Source organism: Neolamprologus brichardi, chromosome 14 (genome assembly GCF_056152115.1).
Source record: "Neolamprologus brichardi isolate AB-2024 chromosome 14, ASM5615211v1, whole genome shotgun sequence".
Taxonomy (NCBI): Eukaryota; Metazoa; Chordata; class Actinopteri; order Cichliformes; family Cichlidae; genus Neolamprologus; species Neolamprologus brichardi.
This window is the reverse complement of record NC_142117.1, coordinates 12,028,218-12,042,382: the sequence shown is the minus strand read 5'-3', so window position 1 is coordinate 12,042,382 and position 14,165 is coordinate 12,028,218. Positions and strand designations below refer to the sequence as shown.

The 14,165-nt window shown below is 42.5% G+C and overlaps 1 protein-coding gene across 2 annotated transcripts in view; it reads right to left on the bottom strand.

Moving 5' to 3' along the window:
• Positions 1 to 14,131, bottom strand: part of ankrd13b (ankyrin repeat domain 13B) — a 40,014-nt gene extending 25,883 nt beyond the window's left edge. The window contains exons 1-2 of one of the 2 annotated variants that reach the window (XM_006803908.3): positions 13,842 to 14,131; positions 13,098 to 13,243 (exon numbers count right to left, since the gene is read on the bottom strand). In XM_006803908.3, the coding sequence (XP_006803971.2) occupies positions 13,098 to 13,205 (108 nt within the window). In that variant the 5' untranslated portion in view covers positions 13,206 to 13,243; positions 13,842 to 14,131. Of the gene's footprint in view, positions 1 to 13,097; positions 13,244 to 13,345; positions 13,610 to 13,841 lie in introns of those variants that run through there. The other variant, XM_006803909.3, reaches the window with a different exon arrangement.
• Positions 14,132 to 14,165: the final 34 nt, after the last annotated feature.

Sequence of the window (14,165 nt, the reverse complement as noted above, 5' to 3'; positions counted from 1 at the left end):
AAGACACACACGCACACACACACACACACACACACACACACACACACACACACACACACACACACACACAGACACACACAGTCTGAGCTAAATCATGATGAACAACATTTCCTCTCCCCATTTACAAACTAGGAATTCTCAAGAGAAAATAGTTGTTTACTACTAATGGGCTTTTCTTTCTTGAGTGCAAACACACAGACACACACATGCACACGCACGCGCACACACACACACACACACACACACACACACACAGGGCAGTCTAATTGCTCTTGTTTGACTTGTGTGGTTCTGTAGTTACAGTAGGGACATTATGTCATCCCTACTAATCTCTGAGCTTCCACTCGTCATAACAAAATGACAACGGATGGTATATCGTGGTCATGTAAAGTTAGCGATGAAGGGTCCGCCATGAAGGTGCTTGGCGTTTCACAAGTTAATGCAAAAATTTCTCAGTTGACTAGGGATGGGTACCGGTATCGGCACCGGTTCTGACATAAACAGTAGTAACCAGACCGAAAAGCAGCGCACATTTCGGTGCATTATTTCGGTGCTTTTTTTCCCCTGAAATGTCATACACTTTGGATTCTAGCCAATCATTTTACCTTTCCGAGGACAGTAGGCGGGCCCAGGTACGTACGTTCTTTTAGAGCAGAGCTACAGATTAAAAATGCCCAAGGCAAAGCGGTCAAAAGTCTGGCTGTACTTCACAGCAAAAGATGCAAACTCAGCAGCCTGGAACAAGTGCTCTAAGGTGATACTGTGCAAAGGAGGTAACACCTATAATCCGATGAAACACCTGGCGACGCATAGCATTTTGTTAAAAGCCGAGAAATGCACCGTATTTGATAGCTTGCTGCGAGACCTCACACCGTGCACATCTACCGCGGGTGTGGTCTCACTTATCGGACCTGGAGTTTGCAACATCCCCCAAAAACCCGAAGAGGAGAGTCCTGGCCCCTAGCCCTGCCAGTGTAGCAGAAATGATGACGGATGATGATGGCAGCAGCAGCCGTTCTTCTCTGGGTCAGTAGCTTAATGTTGTTTGTGTGTAATTTACGTTGAGTAGGCTAACCACGTTATTAAATTAATGCATGTAAGGTGAACTACCAAACACCGTCGTAGTTACATGCAGCTTTCTTGTCTTGTTTGATGGCAGATACTCCCTTCACCCTGGCCAAAAAGGCTGAAATGACCTAAGAAAAAGTGGAAAACAGCTAAACATGAGAGGTTTTTGGACAAAGTTTGTGTTTTTTCCATTGTTTAAGCACTGCTTCCAGCCAAAAGTGATACCATATATGCCCTATAGCTGCAGAAAAGGCTAACATTGTTACCTTTTTACAAAAAAACAGCTGAACATGAGAGGTTTTTTTTGTGTTCTCCATTCTTTAAGCACCGGTTCGAGCACCGTTTAAGCACCGGCACTGTTTCAAAAGTACCAGTTTGGTACTGGTATCGGATAAAACCTAAACGATACCCATCCCTACAGTTGACTAAAGGTAAGACTGTACTACAGACAGTAAGCTGTCACAGTATGTTGACATGAAACATGAGTAGCAGGAAGCCTTTACAGCGAGACAGCATGCATAATAAAGACACTGGAGCTAACTGACATGAAATGGAAATGCAGCCATATTTAAAGTGATTCGAACAACCTGTGGTTTCCCTGCCAAAAGGCTTTCTGTGAAAAGAGTCAGCAGCAAGACACTAAAGGCCAATCAGCTATCAATAATAAAGGCTTAAATGATTAAAATGAAAACGTTTTCTCTTTTGAGGGCTAGCCAAACAAGCAAAGCAAATGGCAGCTTATAGAAATTCGTTGAATCTGGAGGACAGAGGGGGTTTGTGAGGGGTGGAGAGTCTATAAATGGTGGAGGTAAGTGAGCAGTCAGCTTTATTTGTGTGTGCTGAAAAGTGAACGAGGGAGTGTCCAAATGCAGCCATGTTCTGACGCAACTTTGCTTGGTTCATACATTCACTACTTTTCCTTTGTCGTGCTCTTCAAATATATAATTTCTGCACAACCAGGCCATACTTTCTGTACTGTAGTAACACTAATGATCCTACCATCCCCATCATCCCATCCTTCCTGTCTACTTGCTCCCATTTTCCTTATTAGTTCTCTAGCATATATACCATTTTTACTTCACTTACATGTTACCATATTGATTGGCTATTGCTTGTTCATATTTGTCTTTGAGTCTTATTTTTGCTTCAGCTGCTTTTGTAAGCTGTTACAAAAGATCTGGTTTATCTAGCCTAGTCATGGTTTTCTGCCTCTGTCATCATCAGTCGGAAATGTAATGCCAAAATAAATATACGAGACTTCAAGGTAAAGGTAACATCTACTTTCTCAAATACTGAAACTCGACCTTAAACCTAAAACTTCCCCTATGACCTGTGACCTGTCGGTTATTACAAGGTTAAGATAAGTTGTCTACTGCCAGTTACATTCATGGTCACTTTTCCAGATACACCTAACCAGCATGGTCGCTGGTGCCAGACAGATGGATTTGAGAAAGTCATTAACTGTTGGTCTTTGGGGATTTTCCCACACAACCATCTCTAGGGTATACAGAGCTTCATGCCTCGTTGATACCAGAGGTCAGAGGTCAATGACCAGACTGGTTCGAACTGATAGGAAGACAACAGTAATTCAAATAACAACTTGTTATAACCAAAGTATACAGAAGAGCATCTCTACAGCCGCAGAAGACCACACCGGGTGCCACTCTGTCAGCTAAAAACAGGAAATTGAGCCTACAGTTTGCACAGACTCACCAAAGTTGAACAAAAATGGGAAACACCTTGCCTGGTTTGATGACTCACAATTTCTGCTGCAACATTCAGATGGTAGGGTCTTAATTTGGTGTAAACATAATGTGGGGGATATTTTCTAATGAACACTTTGGGTCCATTAGTTCCAAGTAAATATAATTTAAAAAAGAAACAGCCTACCTGAGGATTGTTGCTGAACATGCCCATCCCTTTATGATGGCAGTATGCACCAAGTCACAAAGCTCAAATCATCTCAAACTGGTTTATTGAACATTACACTGAGTTCACTGTACACAAGTATCACAGTCACCAGATCCCAGTCCAAAAAAGCACCATTAGAAGATTCATATCATGGATGTGCTCCTTGCCAATGTGCAGGAACTGTGTCATGCTATCATCATAGTATAAACTATAGTTTCTGAGGAGGATTTCCATCACCTTGTTCAATCTATGTCACAAAGAATTAAGGTAGTTCTGAAGGAAAAAGGCGGCACACCAGGTTTTTTACCATACAGATGCAAAAGTTGTATCATAAAATAAAATTGTCCATATCAGGTGTATCTTGAAAAATCTACTACTGCTTCTACCGAAGAAACACGCATGTGGTTATTTGCATAGAGAGATCCAGTCTCACTTCCTCTGCGAACTGCCGTGTAACCTGTCACTTTTGCAATATTCCTCAGGTGCACTTTCTAAGATCCTGGTCTTTTAGAAAAGAAGGAAGTGTCATCATCAGCGCCATGTCAAACCGTTTGATTTCATTATGAGAAGACAATCATCTCATTACGATGGCACTGTTGACAGATGAAAACTTCATACATTTGTAATGAGATGTAGGGACTCTGGTTTTGGCAGCTCCACATGTCTCTGCATACAATTTTGAGCCAATGTAGATTTTTCTTCCATGCCTTTATTTTCTTACATCTGTGTATGCCTTCTTTTTTTACTCTTTGTTGCAGATCTGTTTTTCCATTTTTTCTATTTAATCTTTTGCATCATCCACTGATTATTTGCCTGTTTTGATTTTTTCCTTCTCTCTTTCTTTCTCCTTAACCCATATCTGGTCTTTATAACTATACTCTTTTATGCTTTCCCCTCTAACCCCTTCTGTTTCATTTGTTCCTGCCCTCCCATCAACAGAGAGCTCAGTGGAAGTTGCATTATTGATAGGCATCTCTGTCTGTGGCATCTGCTCCTTCTCTCACTACTCTCTTTTCTCCCCCTCTCTCCCTCATTCCATGTGTGCCCGGCCTGATGCAGCTTGGCAGGTACTTAGGCCAACATCAATCTTTCATGCAAAAACCACACACACACATAAAAAGTGTGCATATTCACAAACAGCAGCCCTCTCAAAATGTTTGTGCACGGGGCGCATAGGAACAGAGGGTGGGAAAGGGAAAAAGGAGTGTAAAAATAACTTTTCCTCCCCTTGCCCTCTTTCTCGCCTCTGCGATTCTCAATCCAGAGGAGGCTCAGAGAAACGCTACACTCCCACAAAACCCTGATTTAGTCTCATCATAGCAATGCTTCCAAAATAAATAAAAGAGACAGTACAAAACCTGCGTCACAGGTGACACGACGAGTAAAACGACCGGTGAAGAGGGCTCCCCGCAGAACAACAAAACCTCTACAGAAGTCTCACACTCTTCTGAAAAAACAGTTGCATTTCATTTCTACTTGTGCAGGCGCATGCCGTGAATTCTAACAGTGGAAGTAAGACCAAATCATCAAGTGAAGACGGTGACCTACTTTTCAGCATATCTAATGTTTCTCTGTTTCACTGAGCTTAGCCTGTTCATTGTCAGCTATAATCTCTCAACAGGTTAGATCTGCAGACAGACAGGAAGACATGGGGCAGAAATCAAGACAGCGTGGGATGCCAGTGGACCTGCCAGAGTGGCAACAGGAGCAAATAGAAAGCCTCTGTGATGGTTATCTAAAGGTGCTGACACCTTTTTGTTGCGCTGAGCTAGCACACGTCACCAAAACACCAGGAAGTACATGTGTGTGGAGGGACAGCACTGCGTTTGCATAAGACACAGGCATAATCTGCTGTTTGAATGGCAACGTCAGTGCATATGCTATAAATGAACATAATCACATAATGTCGCCTACTGGAGTGAAACAGCCACAGCTGTCACTTTCTTTCTTTGGTGAACGAGTGTGTGTGTGTGTGTCAGCTTTTGAATTATGCAGCAATGTCAGGTAAACCTGGTGGCGTGGCAAGAGAAGGCTGCACTGAGCTCTTGCTCATGTTGAGAGCAAAGGGCTGTTTTTTTGTCATTGTTGTTTGTGTACATCATTCATTAGCATCTGTCAAATTCAAGTGCCTTGGATTTGCTAAAATGGATGGAAAACAGCATAATTAGCAATGCATCTTGAAACCAAGCTGCAAAGCAGCACAGCAAATCCATATATTTGGATTTGCCACTGTCACGGTTCTGATTTGGTTCAGTGTCCTGAATCATATTTGGAAATTACTGAGACGAGTCTGGACGTGTCACATCTGGATGACAACACATCCAGACCTTTGGAATGGAGTCCGAAGATCTGGATGTGTTGTCGTCTATCACTGCATTTATATTCATGATTGTGCACTGAAATCTCAGACTCCTGTGTTCATGCCGTTCTTGCCATTCTAACAGCACATGCACACACTAATACATTTATCCAAATATGTATCCAAGCAGAAAAGCCCAGACCTCCCTCTCCCCAGCCACCTCCTCCAGCTTATCCAGGGGAACACCCAGGCCAGCCGAGAGATATAATCTCTCCAGTGTGTCCTGGGTCTGCCCCGGGGCCTCCTCCCGGTGGGACATGCCCGGAAAACCTCACCTAGGAGGCGCCCAGGGGGCATCCTTGTCAGATCCCCCCAACCACCTCAACTGGCTCCTTTGGATGTGGAGGAGCAGCGGCTCTACTCGGAGCCCCTCCTGAATGGCTGAACTTCTCACCCTATCTCTAAGGGAGAGGCCAGCCACCCTTCAGAGGAAACCCATTTCCGACGCTTGTATTCGTGATCTCGTTCTTTCGGTCACTACCCACAGCTCGTGGCCATAGGTGAGGGTAGGGACGTAGATCGACTGGTAAATTGAGAGCTTCGCTTTTACACTCAGCTCTCTCTTCACCACAACACACCGGTACAGCATCCGCATCACTGCAGTCGCTGCACCAATCCGTCTGTCGATCTCCCGCTCCCTTCTCCCATCACTCGTGAACAAGACCCCGAGATACTTAAAGTCCTCCACTTGGGGCAGGGTCTTGTCCCTGACCCGGAGTGGGCACTGCACCCTTTTCCGGCTGAGGACAATGGCCTCAGATTTGGAGGTGCTGATCCTCATTCCCACTGCTTCAAACACGGCTGCGAACCGTTCCAAGGCGAGCTGGAGGTCATCACCTGATGAAGCCAACAGGACCACATCAGTGTACAAATATGTATGGTCACTGGAATTCTTCAAATATGTAATGTGGGCTGTTAGCTTAATTAAGAGCTTATTTCACCATTGCTAACAATATCTTGGAAGCCCAGTTATTTGAAGGGCAGCAGCTAAACTTAAAGAAGGGCGTTTAGCTGCTGCCCCAGTTTGTGATACTCTGTAGAAAACACCACATACTAACCATGATCAAACAATCCTTACTATACTATTATGAGAAACAGGTTACCGTGGTAACCTCTTCCATAATGAAAACAGCAAAGTTAAGGTGGTTGTTTGAAGAATTAAATTCTCGACCTAACCTAAAAATTATAATCAAAGAGTGCAAAACCCTAAATATGTCTAAACTAAAAATAAAGTTACATTTTTATCCAATTTTCCTTTGAAGGTTGTGATTGCATCTTCAGGAATTCTCCTGGGGGCTTTTCTAGTAAGTATAGGTGCAGAGGGGAACATGGATTTGACTGACAAAGCAGCCTTAAGTCTTAATATTCTCTTTCCTACCGTGCTTCACTATATACTCGCTGATCACTTAATTAGGTACACTTTGCTAGTACTGAGCTGGAGCCCCTTTGCCTTATTTTTTCAATAACGTGCACACAGAGTTGCTGCAGATTTGTTCCACCACATCCTAAAGGTGTTCTATTAGACTGATATCTGGTAACTGTACAATGAACTCGTTGTCATGTTCAAGAAACCAGTTTGAGATGATTTGAGTTTTGTGGCATGGTGCATTATCCTGCTGGAAGCAGCCATCAGAAGATGGGTAAAATGTGGTCATACAGGGATGGATATGGTCAGCAACAGTCCTCGGGTAGGCTGTGGTGTTGGTGCTCAGTTGGTGCTAACAGGCCCAAATTATGCCAGGAAAATGTCCTCCACACTATTACATCATTTTGGGTTGTGTACGCCAAATACTGACCATCTGAATGTTGCAACAGAGATCGAGAGTCTTTAGACCAGGGAAGGCCTGAGGAAACTGTACCCTCAGTTTCCTGTTAGTTGCAGGAGTGGCACCCAGTGTGGCCTTCTGCTGCTGTAGCTCATCTGCTTCAAGGCTCCACATGTGCATTCAGAGATGCTCTTCTGCATATCTTGGCTATAACGAGCAGTTATTTAAGTTACTGTTGCCGTCCTATGAGCTCAAAGCACTCTCACCATTCTCCTCTGACATCTGGCAATAATAAAACATTTCCACCCAAAGAACTGACACTCACTGGAGGATTCTCTGTAAACCATAGAGATGGTTGTGTGGGAAAAATCCCAGCAGATCAGCAGTTTCTAAAACACTCAGACCAACCTGTCTGGCATCAACAACCATACAACATTCAAAGTGACTTAAATCACCTTTCTTTTCTGATCCCTACTTTGAACTTCATCGGGCTGTCTTGACTGTATCTCAATGCTTTGAGTTGTTGCCATGTGATTGGCTGCTACATTTGTCTTAAAGAGCAGCTTAATAGGTGTACTTAAAAAACTGGATGCCACTCAGTTGTAGCTGCTTAGACAGATGGATTACTGAACGGGGGAGGTTGCAGGCTGATGAGACTCTCCAGCCAGTTTTATTTTCATTAGAAGCTTGGCAGCATAAATTCCTGATAATTCAATTCAAATCACCAATTTTCCGATTTGCTTTTCTTACAAGTCCTCAAATTGTTTTCAGATTTCAGACTGGCCTTTTTAAGAACATAAGTGGAACATAACCGCACAAAAAGTATAGTATTTGAAATAATCTAAAGAAAACTAGCACCTTCCCATGTGGGCTCATCAGCCACCTAAATGTTTTCCTATCGAAAGCCAGAAAATGTCAACACTGAGTGATGATAAAATAAATAATCAAAAAAGCGGTTTAGCTATTCAGAAGAGGGAATGCTTTCCCATTCCTCGAGGTGATTCACAATAGTAATCAAGAGAAGCATCAAAACATCCTCCTGAGGTTCAAGTCTTTTTGAACTGTACTGCATTTACATGTCTGCCTAACAAAGACAACTAAGGTTTGTTTTATTGTATTTATTGTCTATCACTAATACACTCTCTTTGCACTCTCTATTTGTTAAAAGCTTTCAGCAGCCCAACTAAGTATGACCCAACCCAGCATACGTGGCCCCTGAAATCTGGAATTGGATTTTTATTACACAGAAGAAAAAAAGGGTAGGGTGGGTTTGATGGATGGATACTTGGAGATAACGAGGGGTGGAAAGCACTCGGGAAAGAGGATAAAGACAATTTTAGGCAGTGGGGGAAATGCGACCTGGGAAGAAGGAAGAGAAGTATGTGCTTGTAGTCAGGTGTGATCAGATAGCAGCTGCTCGGCGTAAAGATTCCGGCCCATAGTGAAGCCAATGAACCCGAGAGCCTTAATTTATGTCTCCATTCCCCTCAAGCTAGCACTATAATACTGATGTAACATTAGCACCTCGCCAAGGGCATCATAATCAAACCAGCTCTGATAGGAGGGGGGGAAGCAAAGAGGTGCAGAGAAGACAAGAAACAGCAACAGAGAAATCTTTCTGTCATTTCCTGGCTTTGTCCTAAGATAGACCATCACTCCTTACATGGCCCTGTTCTTTTTCAATTACGCTGCGCTTCTACGTCTGTGCACAACCCAAACAGAGTCTGCTCATGGTCAAAGTCTGTCATTATTTCCTCCCCACCTCCTCTTCACTTCTCTGCTCTCTGTCTTCACTCCTGTCATTACCTTGTTTGTGCCTCCGCTCCTCGGTTCAGACTGTCAGTGTTTGCCTCCTTGATTTCCAATTCCGCCTCTCGTTACCCAGCCGGCTGTTAGTGCACTCCTTAACTCAAAGCTGTGGTAAAAAAGCAGCTAAGAATCTCACCCCAGGATCTCTCATCCTGTCTTTTTTTTTTTTTGTAACCCACCGCTGCTTGTTTTTCCTTCTTATTTTCCATCTCCTTCTTTTTATTTGTGGTTTTATCCATGGTCAGCTGGCATTTATTGTACCATTCCCAATCTTACCTAACCTGTTATCTTCTCACAAACGATACCTGTACATGCATGCTACACTCTAATAGTGGAAGTCTTGCAAAAAATCCATTTAAGAAAAAAAAAGAAAGAAAAAAAAAGACAGCTTGAGTTTCATGTTAAACCATCCAGTCACTGCATTACAGGAAGGAAATAAGACTGTGGACTGAATCAGTGCCGGATATTTGATGTATGCAAGTGGCGAAATGATAAGTCTGATCATAGATTACTGAGGTGTAACGTAGAGGTCAGTGATATTACACTGTTCTGCAAAATACTGTCTTTGTTATCTGGGCTGTATCATTTTAATTCCTCTCATATGACACTATGAGAACTGGGAATATGCTTATGCCTCTAATATTCTTTAGCACGCCTCTTAAGAATCATTGGGTTTATCATGCATGTTTGACCAAGGTATATTATTTTTTTGTTATCTGTCTGATGTCACACACACAAATCTTGAAATCTGCAATCATTCCGGCAATTTCTGGTGGCTTACTGCAGCTAGAGCCCGCTACTACAGTGTGAGAAAGTTACTGTATAAAATTGGTTTTCAGCAGATCTGCTCTCCAAAGTGCAGTGCATACAAGATTTAACCTACTACCTATATCTTTACATTCACACTTTTTTTGAATTTCTTTTGGTCACCCACTTCTGTTTCCTCCTCTGTGTTTCCTCTCATTTGGTTTCCCTAGCTGGAAACTATCACACTAGGCCAGTGAGCAAAAGTAGGTTAGTGGCCTTGATTTTCACTTTAGCAATATTCCATATCTGAGCATGGAAATCAAAGTTCACGCCAATAAATCTCAAACAGTGTCCTGCTTTTGAGCAGCAGGGCAGGCCAAGTAGGTCTCGGACATCGCTGTCTGCAGTTATTACAAAAAAGACCTGTTTTGTCCCCTCCCGTGGAAGTGCCACAGCTATCTAGAATACTTCCCGACACCTGAGATCAACATCACTAATGTGCTCGCATGAGTGTTTCACAGGTTTGTGACAGCTAGAAGCTCAGAGTCCAAGCTTGCTGCATGCAGGCTGTCCTAGTTTAAGCGGCAACACAAGTACTGCAACTGGGTTCTAGGAGTTGATTGTATAAAGCATACCAAATAATGCATCACAAATGAGTTCATGGATATAATGCTAATTCTTAAAGCTGACATTGGTTTATAAAGTGAGGAAAATGTTTGCAGGATTGTATAACATAATCCACATGAGCATACAATCACATGAAGAGACATTTTGCTGTAGTTTGCAACCTGTCACCACATACACGTTGAGCTTTAGACTCTGAGAAAACACACCTGGTGCTGGCAGGGAAAATGCAAGGAATATGTGGGGAAAAAAATCATTATGTTCTTGGAAATATCTTTAAAGTTATATTCTATTATAAGCAAGGAGAGAAAACAGACTGTAATCTTACCACTGTTTTAAATTTCATATACACCTAGGGTGCATAATGACAGCTGGTAGGCATGGCCCAATGTACTGTAACTGAAATAAAGTGCAATAAAAATAACTTGCAACTGGAAGATGATCAGCTGTGCTTATTTACTAAAGTTCATTTGCACGTTTAGCACTTTGTTTGCTCTAATGCAGTAAAAACAAGTAGCAGACAGTCTGGTTGGATTAGTTTAAAAAGAAAAAAAGTAGGAGGTTCCAATGCACAGCAGAAGAGGAATAAAAATTTGCATTATAAAATATTTATGGATACAAGAGTTCCTGAAAAATGAATTACTATGGAGCTATGAGGGCAAATTTATTGAGCCTGTGTAAACCAAACCTGGCCAGAAGTTTCTGTTTACTGAGCGTGATGTGAAATATTAGCTACAGTAAAGTAATGTGTTAATATTTAATACTTCATTAACACACTTGGATGGTGGCAAAATAAATACAATAATAATATATGGTATAAACTATACGAGCTGCCTACTGTTGCCGAATTATAGGCACGAGGGAGGGACGCACAAAGTACAGAAGTAATGCAAAGACAGTTAATAATTACAAGCTAGAGGTATATCATTAACGAGCTACTTTTGTAAAAGGGTGCGAGCAGGTCAGCATCTACCTGTGTTGCTTGACATTGGCCATTAGAAATTCCATTATTATACATTACAACAGTGAGATGCTTGAAAGGCAGATGTGTCTCTTTCAGGAAATGGATAAAATACTTGTAGTCCTCTCCGCGACTGGGTTGTTGTAATGATTCTCACTGCGTCACCTTAAATTTCCCATCGTTTCCCAGTTAGCAGGAATACTTAATGCAATGAGATTCATCTTCAGGGGACCATGAACAACTGCTCTGCACTTAAGTGTAACACAGTCTATCCAATACAATCCATCCAATATTTGTTAGGACATTTCTGACTGTGAAACCGGCCAATCAATGGCCCACTGACACTTTCATTGTTTAAGAGACCCCGCAAGTGTAGCTACTGACCGAAGATGCACACCTTTGCTTTAAATGTATAAATCTTGAGATTTGAAAATATGAGACACTCTCCCAGGTTAGCAACTAATCCAGTTTTTGAGTGAACACCTACTCGACTGCACATGTTTGGCTAGGTATGTTTTCTCTGTAGAGTTTGAATAATCGTCATAATAAGAGGTGGATCATTGACGGCCTGTTACATTTTTGGAGCAGATTCTTTAAAATTGCAAGATAGTGCATTGACTAAGAATGAAGAGCGCTTTCTCGGAGTGAGTGCCCTTCCAGTTTTGATTAAGCCCTCAGCCAGCAGCCAGGGTTTGAAAAGTTTTTGTCTCCTCCGCCTCAAGAGCTCACATGATTCATTTTCATCTCCTCTATGTCACCTCTAGCCCTGACTTGACTATGAGAGGTCTGTTCTTAGAGCCTCTTAACTGCGAGGTGTGCTATGTGTTTTGCAATAGTTATTATTATGGTCAGGATTTAAATGTAACATGTCATTGCCATAATCTGTTACTGTAAATGCAGGGAACTGTGGTGAACTGACAGCTGACCATTTTCGGTCTAAAGAAATGGCTCCCCAGGTTATGATTTTATAACCACATGAAGGTGAGGGTGTGCATGCGTAGGCAAGTGTGCGTAAATGTGTGCACACACGTGTAGAAATATGATGGCTTGAGCAAGATGCAAGCAGTTCTTCTCTGTATTTGTTTGAATTCACAAGCATCTGTTCACATGACACACCGTGTTATTCTTATCGTGTTATCTGGTCCCTTCCTTTTTACCGCTGTGATAAATATCCATCCATTACTGCATGTCTCATATTTGGAGACCATAGTGTATCTTAATGGTTCTATTACTGTATTTACTGTGGTCGCTGGCAACTGTTCGCCCACATGCTACAGTATCTGCATTGTCTCACCCACTCACAAAGGGTTTAGGTGCTGGTGGGAAGGTGGAGAGCCTACACTTTTGAGTAGATAACAATAAAGCTGCTTAAACACAGACACACAGGCACACACACACACACACACACACACAGACACACACACACACAGTTCAACCCCATGAGGTTTCACTTTGATTTCCCTTTTTTTCAGGAATAAACTCCTGACACAACTTCCTATACATATTTACATTACAGGGAGGCTGGCTATTTCCGGTACCTATGCGCAGCACAGACCTGACATGTATAGCCTGTTGTGACACGCTGTGGTTTACAAAATGAATGGCAATAAGAAAATAGCACAGACTCGAGGGCACGATACGGTCCACAAGTGTCACCCTCCACCCTATAGCAATTAACTGCGCTAATACCGGCAAGGTTCTTGAATGAGGTGGTCCGTGGATGGCAGCTTCTCCACCACTATCTACAGCTATGGATCCACATACCTAATAATCGCCTGTAAAATAGCTCTATATATGGAAAGGAAAGAAAAAAATATGTATGATCGCCTTTCCACTCCCCTCGCCGTCTCACCTGCTCGTTCCTTGCAAGCTCCTTCTCCAGTTGTCGGTGTTTGTTGTGCCACACCAGATAGTGGATAGGATAACGACTCTTCTCCGGAGTTTTCTTAGCAGAAATCATCCTCGGATCATAGTTTGCCTCCTCCTCCTCTTTCTTCACTGTGGATCGCAAGAATACTTTGTCACAGATTTACGCTATACAATTAATCCTATCATCCTGCATCGGCGGTGATGCCCAAAGGCGTGTAGGGGCAACCTTACGCGTCAGAAACAGTGAATGGCTCCCTGCTCGCTCTGCTTAGAATAAACGCCAAAGCCCCATGAAATCATTTAGAAATAAAGATAAGGGGGGAAAAAGCCCTCCCTTTATTGTGTCAGTAGATTGGGTTACACCTTTATTCCTTATCTACCCGTTCCTCCTCCTCTCGCTTTCTCTTCCTCGCTCTCTTTCTCCCCTGCCTACTCTAACGCGTCTATCCTCCTCTCCTCCCATCCGGTGGTGACTGAGAAAGATGCATTGACAAGCTGCAATGAAATGGGCGCATACTCAGCCAATCCGCTGTCAGGGCTCTGATAAAACATATGCCTTGTGAAAAAGAAAAAGAAATCGAAATGGAAATGATGCGTTTAAAGTGAACCAGGCCCACATAGCATAGGAGTGTTATAAAGGAGGTGTGGGCGTACTGTGGAGAAGGCTGGGGAGCGCACGACATGACAGCAAAAGACAAAATTGATCAAAGTTGAAATGAAAGCCTACCTTCTTGATTTTTTTCAATTCCTCTACTCTTATTCTGCGTTATTCACACCAGATTTTCCTGTCGACACGACAGAAAAATGAAACAGATAAATCCAATAAATCAATAGCACTTTAATGTTTCATTTGACTGCTAAAGCTGCTCAGCCATTGAAGGTTGGGTGATCGCGATACTTTTGCTTAAATGGAGCAATGTGTGTCTTATATCCAAAATCTGATAAACATCTAGTAACTTTTCTGTCAGCATGAATTTTAGATTGTTGTGTGTGTGTGTGTGTGTGTGTGTGTGTGTGTGTGTGTGTGTGTGTGTGAGAGAGAGAGAGAGAG